At 53.3% G+C, this 23,706-nt stretch overlaps 1 protein-coding gene across 1 annotated transcript in view; it reads right to left on the bottom strand.

The window, feature by feature from the left end:
• The window catches only part of NINL (ninein-like), an 85,327-nt gene that overhangs the window by 36,477 nt on the left and 25,144 nt on the right, over positions 1-23,706 (bottom strand). The window contains exons 5-11 of the mRNA XM_011992878.1: positions 20,458-20,524; positions 14,042-14,232; positions 13,121-13,273; positions 10,440-10,610; positions 7,763-7,899; positions 6,223-6,363; positions 943-1,117 (exon numbers count right to left, since the gene is read on the bottom strand). Coding sequence (XP_011848268.1) covers positions 943-1,117; positions 6,223-6,363; positions 7,763-7,899; positions 10,440-10,610; positions 13,121-13,273; positions 14,042-14,232; positions 20,458-20,524 — 1,035 coding nt within the window. The remainder of the gene's footprint in view (positions 1-942; positions 1,118-6,222; positions 6,364-7,762; positions 7,900-10,439; positions 10,611-13,120; positions 13,274-14,041; positions 14,233-20,457; positions 20,525-23,706) is intronic.

Genomic DNA, 23,706 nt, shown 5'->3' with positions numbered 1-23,706 from the left:
AATACAAAAAATTAGCCAGGCATGGTGGCGGGAGCCTGTAGTCCCTGCTACTCAGGAGGCTGAGGCAGGAGAATGGTGTGAACCTGGGAGGCGGAGCTTGCAGTGAGTGGAGATCGTGCCACTGCACTCTAGCCTGGGCGACAGAGCGAGACTCCATCTCCAAAAAAAAAAAAAAAAAAGAAAGGGTGGGGAATACAAAAGCATTGCAAAAGTATTACAGAAAAGGCATCCTTTCAGAGCCATACCTAAACCATCGATCTGATATTGCACCAGGACAGCTCAGACGGCCATCACTGGGGGAGGCAGCATCTGCAGACGGTGGGGGACTGTGGTGAGAAGGGTGGAGAGCAAGGCTGTTTGGGGGCTCAGGCTGCTCAGTCCCTCCTTCCGGGAGGTGGGGCAGGTGTGGGGAGTTAGGAGAGGAGGACACAGGTGGGAGCAGAGCAGGAACCAGCACAGGAAGGGCCAGCACCTCTGTCCCACTGCAATGCCTCACTGGAGTCAACGTCCGGCGACAAGTGTGAGACACTCACCAAAGCCCATCAAACCCTATCAGCTCCAGGCCACAAACCCAGCCTCAGGCAGGCTGGGCTTTAGGTTCTGGGCGCTTTGCTGCCTCCACAGGTGTTCCTGGTTTCTGGGGTTGAAGCACTGCTGGCTGCAGGTGCTGGTCCTCCCTGACCTCAGGTCCACCTGGCCCAGGGCAGAGAGTGGGAGTGGCGGGGAAGGAGGGGCAACGTCCTGCTGGCAAGCCAGGACCCCTTCTGCTCTGCAGCGTGTGGGACACCTCCTCACTGCGGCAGGTGCTCCCTCAGGCCCTGCCCTGAAACATAAGCTTGAGGGCACTGGCAGGTATGATCTGGATCCTCAGCCAGGATGACGTGGGTATGGGGAACGCTCAGGCTCCCCCCAGATTCTTGGATACCCTGGGGATGCCCCTACCTTCAGGGCCAGGGTCAGCTTCTCCCGGAGGCCAGCCTCCTCAGCCTGCAGGCGCCCCACGTCCCACTCTAGCGCGGCCCTCTGCCTGTGGGCCTGCTCCCAGAACAGCTCTCGCTCTGCCTCCACCTCAGACCGCAGGAGGCTCAGCCTTTCCCGGTACCCCTGCTCCAGGTGCCTGTAACATGTCACACATCACACGTCAGACATGTCATCTCAGGGCCACCCAGGCCCACGTCACCACCTTCCTAGCCTCCTCCCTCTCAGAAATGCCCCTGTCCTCAGCACGTGCAGGGCCGTCCTGCCTTGGCTGAGCTGCCCATGCTGGGAGGCAAATCTGAGGGTTGGTGCTCCTCCCTCATGGGCTGGTGGAGGTGACCCCAGACAGGGGGATATGGTGGGTCACATGGCAAATGCCACCAGCTGCCCCCTCACAGTGAGGCGCACAGCTCCCTGGGCTGAGTCCCAAGGTGGCCCCTCCACCCAGTGTGCATGGCAGGCAACAGCCCTTTAAAGACTTTTGATACCAAATGCACATGAAAATCGCCTCCGTCCCAAAGAGGGAGGCAGCATGAAACCCATAGGCAGTGAATTCCCAAAGCAATCCGAGGAAGAGGTGGGGGGTACTTTTTTCTCAGATGCTACATTCATCTTTTGCAACAACCACTTCCATTAGCAGGAAAAACAATGTTCAACGCTCAGTCTCATCTCTGAAACAGCAGCTTCACAGGAATTCTCAGACCACGTCTACCAAGACTGAAGACCAGTGAGGCTCCGATTCTGCAGAAGCCTGGTGATGCCCATAACCAAGTCCGAGACACCTGGGCCCCAGAGCCCGGGATTTTAATCTTGGCTCAGAACTTTAAAGAAACAACACTCTAAAGGGAAGAGTATGAAGGAAGTACAATAATCTGAGTAATATAATACGCCACAAATCTTTTGGGGTAGTGTTAAAGCTACATCAGCCTACTCTTTAAAAACTTTTGAAATATACAAAAATGGGGAAATGGTCAAATAAATTACAGCAGATCCACACAAAGACCCATGTGAGATGCTCTGTGGCCATCAGAAAAGCATATACAACATGATATCTTTTTTTTTTTTTTTTTTTTTTTGAGACGGAGTCTCACTCTGTCGCCCAGGCTGGAGTGCAGTGACGCAATTGCCGCTCACTGTAAGCTCCACCACCCGGGTTTACGCCATTCTCCTGCCTCAGCCTCCCGAGTAGCTGGGACTACAGGCGCCGGCCACCACGCCCGGCTAAATTTTTGTATTTTTTGGTAGAGATGGGGTTTCACCATGTTAGCCAGGATGGTCTCGATCTCCTGACCTCATGATCTGCCCGCCTCGGCCTCCCAAAGTGCTGGAATTACAGGCGTGAGCCACCGCGCCCGGCCACAACATGGTATCATTTTTTAAGAATTATGTGCATAGAAAAAAAAGGTGAAAGACATATAGAAAATGTAAACAGTGATACCCCCTGGAAAGTGAGATTTCTGGGTTTATTTTCCCTTTAATTGTATTTTCTAAAATGTGTGCAATAAACATATATCACTCATTACGTTTATAATAAGGAAAACCTAATGCAATAATAAAAGCTACTTACAGAAACCTACTCATAACTCCCATTGCTCATAGGACAAAACCCAAGCTCTCAGGGCCACGTGGGTTTTGAGGCTGCAGCTTAGCACCTCTAATGCATCCCTTCACCAGGTTCAAGGACAGAGGTGCTGCCTTAGTGTTTCCAATCCTCTAACCCTGGGAAAGACAATTCACACAAGTCTTTCCAAATGGTTGGGAGAGAATCAAGCTATACATGTGTGGACAGAAGCAAATCAGTTTTCAGTTACTCAAACTGAGTGTGAAAGTCAACTTCTAGCTTTGAACACAAGTGTCTCACAAGGAGCACCCTTGTCTAGGAGCTCTGCTAACCCCCAGGCTGGGATGAGGCTGTGCTCAGGAGACAGAGGTTGCTGGAGGTCAGAGCCCAGCCCCTCAGGTCCTGAGAGGCAGCACCAAGATCCCTGTGGCACCAACAGGGATAGCTGGATCCCGACACTCAGGATGAAAGTGAGAGACAGACGAACCAAGCTTACAACAGCCGTCAGGAGAAAGGAGGGGGCGTCCAGGGAGAGGAAATGAGTTCCTAGAGCTCCCCGTGGGTCTCCATGACATACTTTTAGCTCCTAAATGTTAGCAATTGTCTCCTCTGTGGAGATCCAAACTGGACTCATGTGCGCCCTGGAAGGCAGGGAGCTATGAGAAACTCTTAAGCAACAAAGCCAAGGTCACCTCCCCTGGGGGTCGGGGGCATCTTTTGGTCCCTCCTCTAGGAATTTCTCAGCTAGTTGGGAACGATGACGCTGCAAGGCTGACCCAGAATAGCTCAGCTGACGGAGACCACAGAGACTCTTCCTGCCCACAGGAGCAGGGATACACCGCTTCCTAATGATATGCCTTCCACGCTCAGGGCAGGGAACTCGGGCCTTGAGGCCTGGCCCAGCTCTTCCACGTGGAGGGCAAGGGCCCCAACCACTGCCTGTACCTGTCCCTGTACCCAGTTTTTGGCCTCACCAGACACCTCCTCATGTTTGGTGAAAGGAGACTTAACTTTTAGCTTCCCTGAAAATGACCACTGTCCTATAGGGGCTTCTCACCACCACCACAGCCACAGGAGCCAGTGGCACCAAGAACGTACACTCCAGGGGGCCCGCAGGCCGCAGAGGCCCCATGCACTCACACAGAACCCCCCACTGCACCCCACACACACAGCACCCCCACTGCACCCCACAGGCCCCACGCACACTCACAGCACCCACATGGCACCACACAGTTCCCACATATACTCAGCAACCCCACTGCACCCCACAGGCTCCACACATGCACACAGTACTCTCCACTGCACCCCTCTAGCCCCAGACACTCACAGTACCCCCACTGCACCCCACAGGCCCTAAGCACGCTCAAAGCACCCACATGGCAGCATACGGGCCCCACATACACTCACAACACCCCCAGTGCACCCCATGGGCCCCACGCACACTCACAGCACCCCCAGTGCACCCCATGGGCCCCACGCACTCGCACTGCACCACCGCTGCACCCCACATACCTGAGGCCCCATGCATGCTCACAGCACCCTCATTGCACCCCACATGCCCTTGCACTCCACAGGCCCCACGCACTCACACTAACTCCTCACACCATGTAGAGGCACATGTAGATCTGGACCTGCTGTGTACGGCCGTCCCCAGCCAGCACTGGAAGGAAAGAGGACTTGGGAGGTGCAGGCGAACAGAGGTGGGGTGAGGCCCCGCCCTGTCCCAGCCGCCCCTATGGACTGAACCACATGGAGGTGGCGGCTGCAGGAGGTGCAGCAGGGACGCCCTTCTGCCCAGAACAGATCCGTGGAAACCCTGAGGATATGGGTTATGGAGATGGGGGGTCCACTGGTCTTAGAGCTGGCCCCGGACTGTGCCTGGCTCTGGGAGGCCTGAAGGAGAGTGGCTGGGCTCTGCCCTCAAGCTTCTCCCACCTGAGATTCTTGCTCCCCAGAAAGCTGACCAGTGGCCTTTGGCTGTCCCAGAAACAGTGTAAGGCCAGGAGAAGGGAGACCTGGGTGTCAGCTTCACACACCCATGCTCACTGCTGCAGGACTGGGCCGGTTACTGAGCTGCTCTAGGACTCCATTTGTTTGGCTGAACAATGGGAATAAATGGCCTATTTGGTCCCAATGGCCGTTAAGTGAGACAACTCCTGGTGCACACAGGAGACACACCACAGCCGTCTTACCAACCCAAATCACTTCCCCAGAGGCCATGGACCTTGTTGCTCAGGTTTTCTTTGGTGAAGGAGAAGCAGCTTCAGGCTTCAGCCCGCGGTGCAGCTGGCACAATTCCAACATGCGATGTGGCCAGCGGCCGGGCTCCCATCTGCAGGCTCACTCACCCTGGGGACCCTGCGGCACCCTAGGCAAACTGCCCACATCCCTGGAGGGTGCCACACCACATGGCTCCACCGTGCGTAGCTCTTCTCTGCGAGCCACGCTCAGCTGAGCCACCGCCACCAGGGCCATGGCAGTGAGTGCTGTGTCTGTGTTGTGCAATGCAGAGGGTGGGCCGATCTGCAGACCAAGAACCCAAGGGCGTGGGGACAACAGGGCCAGGACTGTGGCCTTGGGCAGACCTCCCGAGCCACCAGAGGACTCACTGACAAGGGAGAATGGCAGGGAGGCCAGCCATGTCTTGCTGCCCCTGCCCAAGAGCTGTGACTCAGAGCCAGGAAAGCCTGTCCTGAGCTACCCCTGGAGGACCCCCAAGGCATGCGCAAACTTCAGGTGAACAGCAGCTGAGCCCTGGCAGACACGTGCCCCACCAATAACACAGAGAAGCCCCTCTCCCTGCCTGAGCCTGGGGCGCCCTCTTGGGTGGGATTTCCTCAGATGTGCTGTTCATGAAGCAGTGCGGTGGTTGTATCCTTACACAAATAAGAAATCTAAGGCCAGGCGTGGTGGCTCACACCTGTAATCCCAGCACTTTGGGAGGCCGATGGGGATGGATCACTTGAAGTCAGGAGTTGGTCAGCCTAGCCAACATGGTGAAACCCCATTTCTACTAAAAATACAAAAATTAGCCAGGTGTGGTGGCGGGCGCCTGTAATCCCAGCTACTTGGGAGGGTGAGGCAGAATTGCTCGAACTTGGGAGGCGGAGGTTGCAGTGAGCCAAGATCGCGCCACTGCACTCCAGCCTGGGCTACAGAGGGAGATTCCATCTCAAAAACAAAAACAAAAATAAAAACAAATCAGAAATCCTTTTCTCTGGTCTATCCAGCCACTGTTCCACACAACTGTCCCCACACTGGGGTCACTACAGCTGTGATACCTGGAGTTGGGTTCCTTCTCTGGGCTCCTTCTACCTACTGGGCCAAAAGGAAGCCATTGCCAGCTCTTGCAACACAGCCACCTGCCTCTTGCATCACAGGCATGCAGCTAGGGGCAGAAAGGCTTGGCTTGTGTGAGAAAGAGACCAGCAAAGCAAGGACAGGAGGCAGGACTTCCTCAGCCCACGGGGACGCAGCCAGGGCCAGGCACTGCACCAACCCCCGGAAGAGCAGGGCTCCACTTTCTCAAGGTTTTGCCCCCGGGATTCCCCCTGGCTCAGGTGAAATAGAGGGGTCTCCACTCAGCCACACTCGCAGCTCTGGCCCCTGGCAGCCCTGTGTCCACTACCTGCCCTCAAAGGGGCTGGGGAGGCCCAGGTAAGAATCCTGGGCCCAGAACCCACTTGATTTTCTTCTCGGTGAGCTGCTCCAGGGCACAGTGGCAGTCATCCATCTCTTTCACAAACTCCAGGTTCCTCTTCTCGGCCCTCTCCAGGTCCTGCCTTGCCTTGTCACGCTCCCTCACCAGCTGCTCCACCTGCCCTCTGCCACAGGAAGGAGACAGGGTCAGATGGGACCCCACTGCTGGCCTGACCCACCGTGCCAGGCAGCTCTGGGCCCCATATCCGCATCAGCGATAGAAACCAGCACACCAGCTGTACAGCGGGTGCTGCTCCACCAGCCTGCTCCTGAGGCAGTTTCTACAACTGCTATGCCCATTTTCCAGATGTGTACACTGAGAGAGAGGGGCCACATGACTTGGCAAGGAAAGTTTCTTGGTGGTTTCTAACCCAGGAAGACTGAGCCTGGAGTTCCACAGCATGCCACGTCGCTTAGGCAGCCCCAGGGTGTGTGGTAGTTGGTCTGTGAGCCCTCTCATCGGCAGCTGGGTGTGGATCACAAGTGCCTAATTCAGTAACGGGCACATGGCGGGGAGGAGGCTGGCCACCTGTTAGCCCTGCATGGGCATCCCAGCACTCTAGTGAGCACACAGTGAGTCACCAGAGCACAACACAGTGGGTGTGTGTGGTCTCAGCTCTGTGGCCACCCTGACCTGGCTGAGGCACTGTGTAAATCACTGGTGGCACCTGCTATTCCAGTGACTATTTCCCCGCCGAAGGAGCTTTTCTCCCTTCCTGTCCCAAGGCCAAGGGAGGGACCTGGTCAAGCCTTTCTCTGGTTCTATCTGCAGAGCTGCCTGAGGCCAGAGGCTCCGCTGTCAGCATGTGGACAGATGCAGTCTTTAGGATTGAGATTGTGGTTTCTGTCAATCTTTTCTGCAGCTTCAGAACATTGACAAAAACACAACAATCTTTTTGCAAATCTGCTTAGCAGACGGATGGCCTGAATGGTCAGCTACAGCAAACAGACACAATTAAAAGGGAATGGGTTCTCGGCCCCTCACGGGGTACTTTGTGACCACGTTTGAAAAGCACCTTTCCTTCCTCCTGTTGATAGCCCAGTCTGGGAGCCCCCTGGCGCTAGAGGCAGCGGCAGGACCCCACCTGGCGCTGGTGAGCGCCTGCACCAGCAGGATGAGGCGGGGCCTCAGGTCTGTCCTTTAGAAACCTCAATAAAAAGGGCTGAGTGGGGGCCCCCAACATACAGATCCCAAGCCTCAACAAGTGGGAGGGAAGCCAGCAAGCCTTAAATTGTGTGGACTCAGACAGCCCAGGTCCTCAGGCCCCACCCAGCCCACACACATGAATGAGCGGCTGCCATTCACCTGTCCATGCTCCGTGGCTAGATTCTACTCCTATCCCTCTGCGAGCGCCGGCTTCAGGGACCAGAGAGCACGGGACAGACGGTGTGCAGAGCCCTGCCCCAGGACTGACCATGTGGTGTGGACAAGAGCCAACTGGTATCCTGTGTGTCCCAGACACCCCTCCAGGCCCACCTGGCCAGCCACACTGCCACGTTCCCCAGTCCCCTGCGGCCTCTTACTGCTGGTAGCTCAGTTCCTGGTGGTAGCAGGCCAGGGCTGCCTGCTGGACGGCACTGTCCACTGTCATGAGCTCGTTGTCAAGGGCCCAGGTCAGCTCCAGAAGGTTCACCTTCTCGTCCACACTGAAGTCCAGGCTCTGGAAGCAGCAAGCCTGGTAAGCAGGAGAGGCTGAGGGACTTCCCCAAGCAGACACCTCTCTGCTCCCTCCCTGGTCCAGGGCCTAGCCCAGCATGACTGTCCCAGGCAGCACCTGCCCCTCCTGTCTGCCAAGGTCTCTGCGTCTTGAGGGGTGCTCCTCCTCCATCCCTCGCAACTCTGGTGGGCTGTCAATGGCCTGGTCCTCCTGCCTCTGCCTCAGGGGTGCATAGGCCCAGGCTAGACAGAATCCCTCTTCCTGGACAAAGTGTCAGACACAGGCAGGGGCAAGACCCCCGCAGGCCCTTCATGGGGACTGCTGTGAGGCCAGAGCACAAGGCCCTTTTCCCTCTGAAATAATCTGTTTTAAGGATGTGAGCCTTGGGATTCCCTGCGATGAGGCCTGCCCTGCAGCTCATGCCACCAGGAAGAGTTTAGAGAGATGGAGAGGGTCCCCACAGCAGCCCTCAGGTTTAGAGCCAAAAAGCTTTCCAGAGCGGACTGTTCTTCCCCTCAGAAGTGTGAAGAATACACCTCACAAACTTCAAAGCACAGAACAGCTGGCATTCTACTGAAACAACAAAAAATAGAGCCACACACACCCTAAGTCCCTCAGCTCAAGGGAGCGGCAGCTAACGTTCTGTCGCGTTTGCTTTTTCTGCCTCTGCCTTTTCCGCCTCGGGTATTTCTGGCTCTGCTTTCCACTTGTGGCTACAAACGCCCTGCTCAGGCCAGCGGCAGGCACCATGGCAGGGTGGCTGAAGCAGGTGCCAGGACAAACCCGGCCCAGAGTCTCCCGTGAAGTAGGGGCTGACTTTCCATGCTGCCCACTTCCCAGCAGCTCCTGAGGAGCAATGGCATCTTGGCAGAGGCTGGGGAGCCGCCTGGAAAGCTATCCCTACACAAGCACATGCTCCCCGCCACGTCACTGGATGGCGTAGAGGGACAGAGCCGCCACAGCAGCCTGAGGTCAGAAATGACACTGAGTTGCAAGGCAGAATTTGGCAGCAATCTATTACGAAGTGAGGGAGAAGCCACCCAGGGTGTCTTTGCAGAGCAGCACCAGCAGCTCTAGTGCAAATGGGAAAGAGAATAAGTTCTGAAAGGGCAGAGGCAAGATGCACTCATCAGAGCCAGGGCGCAACAGCAGCCAGGGAACTCCCAGAGCTGTGGAGTCAGGTGTCGGACATCTTGGAACTGAGAGACCTGTGCTCTCTGCCCTTCCTGCAAGCGATTTTTGGTGATCCTGCCTCCGCCTCTGGCTCTCAGGACCGTTGCGAGGCCAGCTGTACAGGTCTGGCTTTGCCATCTTGGGGGACTCAGTAACAGATGAGGTTGGGCCTATGAGGGTCTTGGTTCGTGGAGTTGGGTGGACTGTTTTAAGGGCTGTCTGGGCTCCTTCCTGTATTGTCTGTCTGTGCCAACAGGACATTTTCTCAGGGAATATGACAGAGCCTCCAAGAGTTACAGGGTGCAACTCCAGGAGTCCAGCCTCAGAGAAATGCCAGCACAGCAGCATGAGGACATCGATGCATATAAATGCTCAGATTTTTCATAAGAAAAGTGAAGGGTTGCATAAATTTGCAAGACAAACGGTATGATACCAATTTTGCAAAATATATATATATATATATATTGTCAGAATGTATAAATAATATGCATCTCTCATGTGCCAGGGAAAAGTTCTGCAGGACGCCCACCACACCAACAGCTGTCACCCCCTCCAGGGAATGGGGGAGGGGCAGGTAGGCTTTCTTTCTTATTTAATAGGTTTTTGTTCAGTTGACATCCTTTCTAACAATGGAAAGTAATGAAAATAATAAGTCTAGTCCACTGTACCTCATGAGACTGTCTTTCCTCACCCATGCTGGGCCCCTGCACACCTCTGCCCCTGCACAGGTGTCACCAAATTGTGCCCAGGGCAGAGCTCCTTCCAAATCTCCAGGGCTGGCCTGCGTCCCTCTGGGAAGCCTGAGCCTGTGAGGAGCTGTGTCCCATGCGAGGACCACATCTTCCCTCCCAGGCAGCCCCAGCAGAACACAGAGGGAAGGGTGCGCCTCCTGACACCCGGCCCATGGTGGGAAGGGCCTGGGGTAAGTGGGTGCCATGGGAGAGAACAGCTCAACCAGCCAGGCAGGGGCTCCAGGAGAGTTCGGGCTCACTCTGAGCTCATCAGTAACTGCAGTGACAGTGGTGCCCAACAGACATCGACATCACAACAGGCAATTTCCTTCCATTCATCTAACCTCCTTGGCCCAACATTCAGGGAAAATGTCTAAGCCACTAAAGGCTACCTTCAAATTGACTTTTTCACACTATCTTTGTATTTTATTTCTTATCCTTTTAAATTATAATGTCCTATATTTTAGTAGCAAAAATTAAAAGATATAGGTTTCTACCTGGACTTCCTTGCATGGCATTCTCTGCACAGAGCACAAACCCCTGCTGGGTCCCTGGCTTGGGGTGCTCCATCCATCCTCCTCTGCAGCAGACGGGCCCCCCAGGTTCCCTGTCCAGCTCAGGCATCACCCAGTTCCAAACCTGCAAGATCTCCCTGCCATTCTGAATCCCCTCTTGGGTCCACATGGCCAGGACCTGATCAGGAAAAGCGAAGCCAGAACCATCGTCAATGCTGGAGAAGAGGCGCAGGCTGGAGCACAGGGACACGAGGGATGAGGTCGTGGTGGTGTGGCAGCCGCTCTCCTCTGGGACCTGCACATCAGGAAGACTCCCATAGCGCCCAGCGTCCAAAGCCTCACGCCCATGCGCTGCTGATGTGCTCTCCATCCTCCCCAGCCTGTGCTCAGAGGGCCTCACAGGAACAGCTCATGAGACCATCCTCAGCTCTCAGACGACAGGTCAGAGGTGCAGCCCCTTCACATGACCTCTCCAAGGTCACATGGCTGTGCAGGTGAGAAAGCCGGGACATGCAACCAAGGCCCCCGACACCCAGGACTCTGAGGCCTTGCACCCACGTGGCCCAACTGGCCAGCCCCAGTCAGCACACTCATCATCACTTGGAGAGGGACGACAAAGGAGTTTTGACGTTCCACCCTTGAATTCACAGAGGTGGGAGCCTAGCCTCACAGAGGCAGGGGCCCAGAGAGTCCATGCCAGCACCAGGAAAGTCTCAGCTGTGAAAAGAAACCCAAGGCAGGTTGGAAGGGCAGAAGTGTGCTGACCCAGGCAGAGGCCGCACACACCCCCAGACCCTCAGAATGCGGTATGGGTGGCTCATGGCCAAGTTGACTTGGCGTTCGACAATGAAAGCAAGCCAGTTCAGAAGGCATCTCCCCAGCCCACACTAAGCACGACCTGTGGGACCTCATGTTGATCATTCTCGCCTTACATGGCCGCCTGACCCCTTTCCTCAGTGCTGGCTCCTGAGTTTCTTCTTTGTCGTTCTCACTGATGTTAGCCTCACTGCAGCCTCGACCTCCTGGACTCAAGTGATCCTCCTCTCAGCCTCCCAAGTAGCTGGGACCACAGGCATGTGCCACCACACCTAGATAATTTTTAAATCTTTGAGATGGGGTCTCACTATGTTGTCTCACCTTCTCTCAAACTCCTGGGCTCAAGTGATCTGCCTGCCTTGGTCTCCCAGACTGCTGGGACTATAGGCATGAGCCACTGTGCCGGGTCCTCATTGATTTTTTTTCACCGAGTTTCTAAATTATTTAGGTTTTTAAATTAAATTAAATTAAATTAAATTAAATTAATTTATTTATTTGAGATGGAGTCTCACTCTGTCGCCCACGCTGGAGTGCAATGATGCGATCTCAGCTCACTGCAACTTTTGCCTCCTGGGTTCAAGCGATTCTCCTGCCTCAGCCTCCTGAGTAGCTAGGACTGCACATGTGCACCACCACACCTGGCTAATTTTTGTATTTTTACTAGAGACAGGGTTTCACCATGTTAACCAGGCTGGTCTCAAACTCCTGACCTCAAATGATCCGCCCGCCTCGGCCTCCCAAAGTGCTGGGATTACAGACGTGAGCCACCATGCCCGGCCCTCACTGACTTTAGAGTCAGAAACCTAGATTCTCAGGCATACCTACCCCCGGTACAGAATAGCACTACAGGTCCTGCAACACCACTCACCAAATTCAGGACCAATTGCAGCAGCAAAGAAGTATCCAGCCCCTCAGCAGCCATGCCCTGGTCTCCTCAAACTGCAGAGAGACCCAGTATTTGTGCAAGAGATAGAGCATGGGTTAAGGGACACTATCAGGACCAATCCTAGACAGACTCACTGGATCCTCTGGCAACTGATATGGCTTAGATCTGTGTTCCCGCTCAAATCTCATATTAAAATGTAATCCCTGATGTTGAAGGTGGGGCCTGGTGAGAAGTGACTGGATCTTGGAGGTGGATTTCTCACAAATGGTTTAGCATCATCCCTCTTGGTACTATCCTCGTGATAGTGAGTTCTCATGAGACCTGGTTGTTTAAAAGTGTGTGGCACCTCTCCCCTTGCTTTCTTGCTCCTGCTCTGGCCATGTGACCTGCCTGCACCCCTTCACCTTCTGCCATGATTGTAAGCTTCCTGAGGCCTCCCCAGAAGCAGCCGAGCAGATACTGGCACCATGCTTCCTGCACAGCCTGCAGAACCGTGAGCTCACTAAACCTCTTTTCTTTATAAATTGCCCAGTCTCAAGTATTCCTTTAGCAATGTGAGAACAGACTAACACAGAAATATTGCCCTTGCTATTCCACAATGGGGAGGATGGGAGGGAGTTTTCTTGCTGGGGCATATCACACCACAGGCTGAGGAGCTGCCACATTCCTCACCTGAGCACTGCCTTCTGTAGCCCCGGGAGGTGGGCACCTGAGCAGCCCGTTCCTCACCTGAGCACTGCCTTCTGTAGCCCCAGGAGGTTGGCACCTGAGCAGCATGTTCCTCACCTAAGCACTGCCTTCTGTAGCCCCGGGAGGTGGGCACCCAAACCACCCCCGGCTTACATGTGAGCCTGAGGCTTGGAGAATGTAACTCCCCTAGTGACACACAGCCAGGGAAGAACAACACTGGACCCACCTCAAATCTATGTGGCTCCAGAATCTACGTCGTGTGGCCTCCCACATACATGCGTGTGTGCATGGCCTATCCAGTTCTTGGACAGCTCGTTGTGTGGTGACACAGGCAGGGAGGGAGTCAGCAGTTTTAGTCACCAGAGAGTGACATCAGTGGTTGCTGGGTTCAGGATTTAACTGTTGCATTTTACCTGGTAATGAGACCAAGGCTTGCTCAGTTTAACTTGAGTGGAACACTCCAGAAGTAGCGCGGGCTCGTGACTGAAGAGGCCAAGCTGGAATTCCTCAAGACTCACTTTGCCGTCTCCGTCTTGATCCAGTTTGTTAAACAGGTCTTCAAGTTCCTAAACAAAAGTCCTCATACCTCAGGCCCACCCATAAGAGCTCCACCCAGCTGCCCTCACCGGGGCCTCCCTCCCTCCCTCCCTCTGGTTCCAGGTACCCCACAAGGGCCGTTTCCTTGTCTTATCCAGCCTTAAAACTGTGTAGACCATGAGGGCTGTATTTTCCCAAGGCACCCCCTCCCTCTACCTTGCAAAACCCACAGGCCTTGGTTTCCATTTCACTGTGAGTGGGTGTCACCTGAACTTCTCAGTTCTACAAATGCTTATTCAGTGTCTGCTGGGGCTGGAGCCTGCGGGATGCTGAGCAAGGCCAGGTCCTGCAGTGTGAGGCCCAGCAAGGACACAGGGCTGAGAAGAACTCCAGCAAGGCAGACTGGCCTCCCACCCAGGAGGAGAAGGAACATGGCCACTGGGGAATGCAGACAGGCTTGGGGGTCTTGTCTTGGCTGTGCAGTGGAACCTGGTCACACAGAGAAGAGGGAAAGGCATCCAGGCAGAGGAAGGATGTGAGTGAAGGAACGGGAAGTGCCTGCTACACCTGAGCATGGCAGGGAGTTGGTGGGACTGGGCAACTCCATCAGAGATGGGCTTTCAAAGGTGTCTGGAGTTTTTAGCTTTTGGCAGAAACGCCAAGAGCCACCAAAGGATTTTAGATTAGAAAGTGATGCACCTAAATGAGTGGCTGAAGGGTAGAGGGGTTTCCAGACCCAACACTAAACCATGACCATGGCCAGGAACACGTGACTGGGTGGCCTGCTGTGCCCTCACCTCTTTCTCGAGTCCCCGGAGCCCGACGCTCTGGCAGACCACAGCCAGCTCCTGCTCGCTCAGGTGCCCGCGGCTGCCCACCCCCAGCTCTTCCCACATGCCCCGGATCTGGCTCTCTGGGGTGTCAAAGGAGGGGCTGCAGGACTTCTGGGGGCTCCCAAAGTCCTCGGTATCCCAGGTCTGCAGCTGTCCTGAAGCAAGGGGGGAGTCACAGTTAGACCCTGATACATACACAGTGGAGCACAACTCAGCCTTAAAAAGGAGGACGTTCTGCCCTTTCCAACAGCATGGATGAATGTGGAAGACATTACACTAGGTGAAATAAACAGACACAGAAAAGACAAACACCATGAGATCTCACCCACATGTGGGATCTAAGGAAAGAGGAACTCATGGGAGCAGGGTGTAGAAGGGTGGTTACAGAGCTGGGTGGTGGGGGAGATGCTGGTGGAGGGGGGTCACTTTCAGTTATAAGATGAGTAATTTCTGGAGCCCCAATGTACAGCACGGTGACTACAGTTAATAAGACCCGACTGCTTCCTCGAAGTTTGCTAAGAGAGTCTATCTCAAGTGTTCTCAGCACACACACATAACTAAGTGAGATGGATGTGTTAACTGGCTGAACTGTGGTCATCATTTCACAATGTACACATGTCTCAGATCATCACTGTACACCTAAAATATATACAATTTTTATTTGTCAATCACACCCCAATAAGGCTGGGGAGAAAAACCAGCAACAGTTAAGTCCTGTGCTCCAGGCTGAAGCATGCGGGGGACGCACAGCAATGCTGGTCAGTGACTCTGAAATCAGATGGACCGATAGATAGAGGGCTGGATGGACGGACCAACAGAGGGATGGATGGACGGACAGAGGGATGGACAGACCGACAAAGGGGAGCTGCAAAGCACCAAAGGTGGAATTAGGTGGTTGGTACATGGGTTTTTATGACACAGTTGTTTGCACTTCACTCTGTTTACAAATTTTCAAAATAAATGTTGGGGGAAAATATCTGCCTCTAATGGGGAAATTCTCTCTGAAGAGAACCTTCTATGGTCAGCCGTGCGAGCATTTAAAAGAGGCAGAGGGGCTGGGCACACTGGCTCACACCTGTAATCCCAGCACTTTGGGAGACCGAGGCGGGTAGATCACGAGGTCAGGAGTTCAAGATCAGCCTGGCCAAGACGGTGAAACCCCGTCTCTACTAAAAATACAAAAATTAGCTGGGTGTGATGGCGGCCGCCTGTAATCCCAGCTACTCGGGAGGCTGAGGCAGAGAACTGCTTGAACCCAGGAGGTGGACACTGCAGTGAGCCGAGATTGCACCACTACATTCCAGCCTGGGCTACAGAAAAAGACTCCGTCTCAAAAAAAAAAAAAAAAAAGAAGGAGAGGACTCTATTATTTGTATTTACAATAAAAAGACGAGTCTTTTAATAAGTTAAATTTTGAAAACTTTCTAACTTACACAGAGCAAAGAGTAAAGTGACGCCCAGAGCACCTGCTACTCAGGCTCCACTATGACAGCACCCTGCCACAGGTTTCTTCTCTACCCGCTTTCCTTATGGCTGAAGTATTTAGAAGTACAGATGCTCCCTGACTTACGATGGAGCTACAGCCCAACAACCCCACAATAAGCTGAAAACGTCAAGTCAAAGATGTACTGAATATACCTAACCCACCGACATCGTAGCTGGGCCTGGCCTACCTTACACATCTCAGAACACACTAACCGACAGTGAGGCAAAATCCTCTAACACAAAGCCTATTTTAGACTAATATGTTCAATGTCTCATGTAATCTACTGAACACTGTACTGAAAGTGAAGATCAGAACGGTCGCATGGACACTGAAGGACAGCTTCTACTGAATGCATATCGACCTCACACCATCACAAAGTTGAAAAATCGTTGAGTCAAAACACCATGAGTCAGGATCCATCTCGGTTATTTGAAATCACAGATCTCATGTTACTTCTCCCCCACATATTTGATCCATATCTCTAGAAAAAATATATATATTCTTACATCACCACAATGCCACTATCACACCTAACAAAATCAACAGGATTTTCCCAAGCGTCTCGAAAATATATTCTTACAGTTGATTTGTTTGAACCAGCATCCAAACTCCTCAGGGTGCCCTTGGCTGTTATTCCTCTCACATCTTTCAGTCACAAGCACCTCTCCCAAATCCCCACAGCCCATGCCTTTTTAAAGAAATCAGACCCACTGTTCTGTGGAATGTTCCACATCCGGATCTATCTGCCTGCTTCCCCGTGTTGTCATCTAACAAGCTCCTCCATCCTTAACATTTCCTGAAAACCTGAGTTAGCATCAAAGTCTAGTTTGGCTGCAGGCTCAAGTTCATTTGTTTGTTTGGCATAAATGCTTTGCAGGTGGCACTGTGTCCTCCATGCCTCACTCAGCAGGCACTGGTGTGTTTAGGACTCATCAGTGGGCTCGGGTGGTGGAAGGCCACTTTTCCTAACCTTTGTCTTCAGTCGCTTGTCTTCTTGATGTGTTTGAAGCTGTGGAAACAGCTTGAGAATGAGGACACTGGGTGTCCAAGAGAAAGTGTCTGTGGTGAGCCAGCTGTCCAGCCAGACGTGTTCCTATGGTGACCTATGTGTCCAGCCAGACATGTTCCTCCATGCCTCGTCCACACCACCTAGCCCAGAGCGGACATGTCTGCTTCCACCCAACATAGACTTTAGTGTTGCAGTTCTGCTTCAGCGGTCTGGATCTTTCAGGTAGATGAGCCATGTGGGCATGAATTACTGATAATCCCGCTGGTAATAGGAAAGCCACCATCCCCCAAAGGATGGCAGACTGTGTGCTCACAAATGACACTGTGGGTTGGGTTGAGGAAAACAAGAGGAAAGGGACGGGTAAGAAAAGGCCACCTCCGAGGTCCCTTCCAGCCTAAGGTGCCTGAAATCTTCAAGGAAAAAATGTGAAAGCAATCCTGATACTGGGTTATTTCTCAGGCTGGCAGAAGAGGTCGGGCAAGTCCTCTGAGCTTGACACGAGTGTGTGCGCACTACCGTCTGTCAGCTCTGATCCTGCACAAAGCTTTCTGTAAACTGCTGGGAGGAACCCCGACCTGTTCTCCAGGCTGAGCACTGAAATCACTGGGTGAAAAACAGCCTCCCCCTGCGAGCCCTTCCCTTCGCTGCCCTAGATCTAGACATCAAGTCAAGGATGGAAGACATGGCGGCTTGGCTGACTTTTCTCAGCACATAGGAGTCTGCCTGCTTTGTCCAGCACCACAGCTAGAAGCTCAGGTCAGTTCCCCTGACATTTACTGAGATAAAAGTTGAACAAAGGCCGGGTGTGGTGGCTCACGCCTGTAATCCCTGCACTTTGGGAGGCTGAGGCGGGCGGATCACAAGGTCAGGAGATCAAGACCATCCTGGCTAACACGGTGAAACCGTCTTTACTAAAAATACAAAAAATTAGTCGGGCATGGTGGCGGGCACCTGTAGTCCCAGCTACTCGGGAGGCTGAGGCAGGAGAATGGTGTGAACGCGGGAGGCGGAGCTTGCAGTGAGCTGAGATCACGCCACTGCACTCCAGCCTGGGCGACAGAGTAAGACTCCGCCTCAAAAAAAAGAAAAAAAAAGTTGAACAAAAAATGGCCCAGGCATTCAAGGACCATGGTCCAAGGGGTGCTAACTGTTTACTTTGGCAGAAATCCCAGGGCAATGCCCTCTATCGAAGCTATGTTTCTGCACAGTCAGCCCATGTGACCGCCTGTGTGGGGAGGCCTCATTAGGGCATCCACTGACTCACATGGAAAAGCCTGGAAAGACAGTGAAACTGCTCACAGGACTAAGGAACACAGACCAGTGCTACTCCCTGCCCTGCATGGTCAGCGGCCTGCCTGGCCTGCAGCCCAGCCCAGGGCAAAGAGAATGGCAGGGCACCCTATCTGGGGTTGGGGGTTCCTGGGGTACACGGCACTGACTGGGAGCCACTGACCCTGCCCACGCCTCACCGGTGGGATCCAGTGCAGCCTGCAGCCTGATGACTTCCTGGGATGGCCTCATGCCTCCTGCAAGGGGACACACCCAATGCTGCCACCCTGATCCTTCTGCAACAGGGGGAGACGGGGGGCGCTGGCAGCCTGAAGAGGGCTCTCAGCGTTCAGCCGGGCTCCAGCCTCTCCTCCCCAGTCACCTGCATCCCTGCAACCTGAAATACTAGCTCCTCTCATCACTGCCTCCTCAAAGGCCATGGCAGCCTCCTGCACTCCCCTATACCTGCACCTTACATGCCTGGCTGCTAAGGATCCTGCAGTTTGCTCCCTACACATCCATCAATGCCTCCAGCCTTCCTGTTTCCTGAAGCACATGACACCCCTGTTCTAACTTCTCCCCTCTTTGCCTTCCTTCTTGCTTTCAGTCTGCCCATGTGAGGCAGTTTGGAAATGCGGCTTCCAATTTCTTTGGCACTCTTCGCTTCAGGTCTGTGTCCCTTCTCCTTGAATCTGGTAGCCTTGTGACAGCTTTGATCAATAGAACGTGGTGGAAGGGATGCTTTGTGACTTTGAGGCTGGCCTGAACTCAGTGAGGAAATCCCAGCCCTGTTTTTGGGACAACGTGTCCTTAGGGCCCTGAGCCACCAGGTGAGGCAGTTGACTACCCAGAGCCACCATGCTGTAAGGAAGCCCAGCCACGCTGAGGCCTGCTGCAACCCCTCTGAGGCTGTCCTCAGCTGAGCTCCTCCAGCCCAGACCCATCAGTGACGCTTCATATGATTTCAGATCCAGCCTTCAAGTGTCCCAACAGAGGCCCTAGATGCAATGGAGTCCATCCTAAGTCTCTCAACTTCTCCAATCCTTCCTTGAGCACTGCAGCCCTGCTCCTCGGAGAAGCCTGCAGCAGCGATGTAAAAGCTTGTGCTGTGATCATGAGGGCCTGGTGTGAACCTCAGCTCTTGTTCCCAAGCTCAGCAAGACGTCACCCCTGAGCCCCAAGCTGCTCTGAGAGGAGGGATGCTCGGATTATGCCAAGCCTGCTGCAAGGGTTAGCCAGGTTGCCGGCTTCACACCTGGGTAGTTCCTCAGAGCTTAGCGTCTGGCCACCACGCTGATCCTCTCACACCCACCTCTCTGTGGGGCCCCTTTCTTCACTCCTGCAGGCATCAGGTAAGTCAGCAGTCACTTCTACGGAGTCTTCTGTTTTTGCATTGTTTGCATAGGTGATGGTCTTTTCTATCCAAAATACTCTGGGATTCACAATTAATATTTTTGTTCGCTTTTTAATGTCAAGGAAGTATTATAGGCAAGCACAAGATAATTAAAATTAAAAAGAAGTCCTCCTCTCCCAGAGCCTTTGTTCCTCTCCCCAGGGGGATCCACTGGGAAGTTTTTTTTTTTTTTTTTTGAGACGGAGTCTTGCTCTGTCACCCAGGCTGGAGTGCAGTGGCCGGATCTCAGCTCACTGCAAGCTCCTCCTCTCGGGTTCACGCCATTCTCCTGCCTCAGCCTCCCGAGTAGCTGGGACTACAGGCACCTGCCACTTCGCCCGGCTAGTTTTTTGTATTTTTTAGTAGAGACGGGGTTTCACCGTGTTAGCCAGGATAGTCTCGATCTCCTGACCTCGTGATCTGCCCGTCTCGGCCTCCCAAAGTGCTGGGATTACAGGCTTGAGCCACCGCGCCCGGCCTGGAAGTTTTTTTGTCTAGCTTTCTGTCCCCACAACACATGTAATGCATGTCAGTCCAGAAACGTGGTGAGGGAGCTGAAGTCTCGATCATGCCCCTGCATGTAGCTTCTCTTCCCAACATGTCAGATCTTGCAGAGGGCACCACGGCAGCACGGATGGTGAGCCTTCCCAGCACGCTGCACAGCGCTGTGAGGCTGCACCCTGTGATTTGCTTCTGTGTCCCAACTGCTGGCCTTCTGCTACGTAAGGCTCTAAGCTCCAGGACCAGGTATTACACTCCATTTGTGGGACAGATGAAACCCTGGTGGGTGCTAAGAATGCCCCTGCACAGCAGGGGAGAGGCTGTACCTAGCCCAGTGTGCCAGAAAGGAGGTGTAGGGGCAGTCTGAGGTGACGGGGCCAAGCAAGGCCCTCCTGCCTGAAACCACAGGGCCATACCTGCCAGCTAGGGTCACATCGGTACTTGCAGACCATAAAGTGTGACGAACCACACTGCTCCCTCGGCCACAGGTCTCTGCCCCAGGGTCTGACCTTGGGAGGATGAGGACCGAGTGACGGCCTCACTGCTGAGATGATGACATTCTGACCACTCCCAGAGAAGGAGGAATCCAGCGGGACACAACCCACCCCACGCATTTCCCAGGAAATTAAACTTGTGGTGTGTACTGCCCAGTGACCCGGCTCTTCAGCTTTCAAAGCTCTGGGCAAAGGCAGAGAGCACCAAATGCGAGGCTGAGGCTTTACCTTGTGCTTCGAATAATTCATTCTGAGCTTCTTTAGTGCTCTCGGCCTCTTCATCTGACTTGAGACTCTGCGGAAAGATGCAGAGAGAAGGCTGTGAGTTCCAGGGGGTGCTGCTGGGGATGGAGCACCGGGAGCAAATAGAGCAGGATGTTTGGGGAAGTGGCAGATGGCTGAGTATGGAGTCGATCCCTCAGAGGAAAAGCCCACCTCCACTTTGGGGCTGCCCTGCATGCCAGCTAATAGCCCCAGGTGAGCCCCGCCTAGCAGGAGCGAGGGGCTGGGCCAGGGAGACAGGAGACACGCCTTGTTCCGCATGCTCGGGCTCCTCAACATAAACCCATTCGTCAACAGTTGACCCTGCAAATACAATCAAACACTTGTGTCCCAGCAGCAGAGAAGCCTGTCCGCCTCTGCATGGTGATGATGGTGATGGCTTCAGACCCAGCACGTGAAAGAAACCAGCCCTGCAGCCACAGTCAATCATTCAGTCTCGGGACACACTCTCCATACGAGGCTTGCAACACGCCTCTCTGCACCTCTCCCTCATCAACCACATCAGTTCAGCAAACAGCCGCAAGGTGAGAGAGCAGGTTTCTGTATCCCTTCAAGGGCTCGGGATAGCAGCACCTGGTAATCACCTCACACCCCAGCAGCCTTTGCAAACCTGCACCCAAGACAAGAGCCAGGGCCATCAAGAAACGTGCGACTTAAGTAAAAACCTCATGCTGCAGTGACTGCATCAGCGAACCAGAGTCAAAGTCTGCTTTTGTCCGGGTGTTGTGTGTCCCCACAACTGACTGTGGAATGGATGCCTGGTGACCAAGACTCCGTATGCTTCAAAGCTGGCACTGGCTCTGACTGGGGAGAATCTGTGAGTTGTTGATAAATACTCAACCCCATTTTTTGAGTTCAACTGCACTGACAACCCTAAAGGCGGCTTTCCCCGTGTTCAGGTTTTGGGAATCAAAGATGATTTAAGAAGCAGAATGGCACCAATGAAGATCCACCACAAGGAGTAGATTCACTCTCTCTCCATCCCTGAGGTCCAAATTTTTAAAACAGAACGAAAAAGGAATATTCTGGATTTACGTAGATGTCACATGCCCCTGAGAAAAGAGACTCTAAGATTTAAATATATTTGGTTGTTTTTCCTCTTTGCCTCCACAAATGGTGAAGACAAATGGTAAACAAGTCCACTGGGGCCCCGACCTAAGAAGGAGGTGCTCCTGATGGAGGCCCACCTGGCAGAAGCTGACGGTACAGACAGCAGGAACCAGGAACCTTTTGGAATCGTTGAAAATGGTTCAACCCAGTCCATGATTAACTTACAAGCTGTGGACCTGCCCTATGGACATATTTCTTAACATGAAGCCCCACGAGACTCTGGCAGCCATCTCCTGGGCCCATCCCCCTTTCACTGGGTGATCCCTGCATACCAGCCACCTGCAGCAAATGACCCAGGGAGCCTGGGGGACAGGGAGGCAACTTCCAAGGCCCCAGGAGGCATTGGCTCATACAGGCCAGTTGTAAGTGCTGGGCCTCAGTATAACTAAGTGTTCAAGACAGGCAGGGCTGGGGGCTGACACACTCACACTCCTGACCTCGAGGCTGTTTCAAAAAGGCATCTTCCCTTTTCTACTCTTAGCATGTTGACCCTTCACTCCCATGAAGCCATAAACATTGCCTTCTAGAGTTAGTGGTGGTATCAGGGAAAAAGAGATATTGTACACAAAGGACTGATGCACAAATTCTCTATTGCACCAATTCAGGAGAGAATCCTGTGACCAGGACTGTCCTGAAGACAACCAGACCCAATTTAAATGAAATGGCATTCCCCAAAGTGACCAAGCTTCTGGTGACTCAAGGTGCCTGAGAGTGCCCTGCCCTCCCCACATCTTGTGATCACGTGCTACAAACAGGGATGAAAGGAAGCATTTGTTATTCCCAACAGTGGGCAGCTGGGGTGGGAGAGGGGCCTGACCCACCTCCACGCTCTCCAGAGATGCTGAGCGCCAGAGCTGACTTTTCAGGCTGGCCTGGGTTTGCTGCTCGGGCACGTGTCTGGCTTCTGTGGCAGTGTCACATAGCTCAGGCCGGCTCCGACGGCCATACCACTTAGATCCATTCACATACTTTGGAGGGATGGCACTGGAGGCAGCTGGAAAGAAAACAGGAAATTTGGTGGGGGTCCTTTATAGCAGTTATGGGCCCATGCAGGCCAGCAGGTACGCTCTGAGAAGATGCACACTCAGCACCGAGTGCGCCTCCCAAACACGCACTGCTCTGCACACAGAAGCATCTGGAAAGACCCAAGAAACAGTGAACAATGGCAATTCTATGCCTTGGTTGGGAGACTGTGAAAGCAAGGGTGGGGAGAGAAGGACTTTCCCCTAAACTCTATCTGCTATTTACACTTTTTCAAGCATATTTTGCTTTTATGTAATGAAAAACTAATAGGAAATCTAGCTATCTATGCAAAGGAGCAATAAAACCTCCAAAAATCCAAGAACATATACACCTGACTCTCAGTAACCTGACTGAACACAATAAATGTCAGCTGACATTTCAGGCAGCTGACAATAACGCAGGGCGACCAGAATATCTCTCACCCCACTGGGACAGAGTCATCATGGGCCTGATTAACAATCACCCCAAGACAGCAGGCACCATCAAGGACTGGCCTAGCATACTCTCACCAGAAGGGCCCTTCAAGGGCTCGGGATAGCAGCACCTGGTAATCACCTCACACCCCAGCAGCCTTTGCAAACCTGCACCCAAGACAAGAGCCAGGGCCATCAAGAAACGTGCAACTTAAGTAAAAACCTCATGCTGCAGTGACTGCATCAGCGAACCAGAGTCAAAGTCTGCTTTTGTCCGGGTGTTGTGTGTCCCCACAACTGACTGTGGAATGGATGCCTGGTGACCAAGACTCCGTATGCTTCAAAGCTGGCACTGGCTCTGACTGGGGAGAATCTGTGAGTTGTTGATAAATACTCAACCCCATTTTTTGAGTTCAACTGCACTGACAACCCTAAAGGCGGCTTTCCCCGTGTTCAGGTTTTGGGAATCAAAGATGATTTAAGAAGCAGAATGGCACCAATGAAGATCCACCACAAGGAGTAGATTCACTCTCTCTCCATCCCTGAGGTCCAAATTTTTAAAACAGAACGAAAAAGGAATATTCTGGATTTACGTAGATGTCACATGCCCCTGAGAAAAGAGACTCTAAGATTTAAATATATTTGGTTG

Source organism: Mandrillus leucophaeus, unplaced genomic scaffold, assembly GCF_000951045.1.
Source record: "Mandrillus leucophaeus isolate KB7577 unplaced genomic scaffold, Mleu.le_1.0 Scaffold1109, whole genome shotgun sequence".
In the NCBI taxonomy this organism is placed as follows: domain Eukaryota; kingdom Metazoa; phylum Chordata; class Mammalia; order Primates; family Cercopithecidae; genus Mandrillus; species Mandrillus leucophaeus.
Note: the sequence above shows the minus strand (reverse complement) of the source record. Positions and strands in the feature narration are given on the sequence as shown.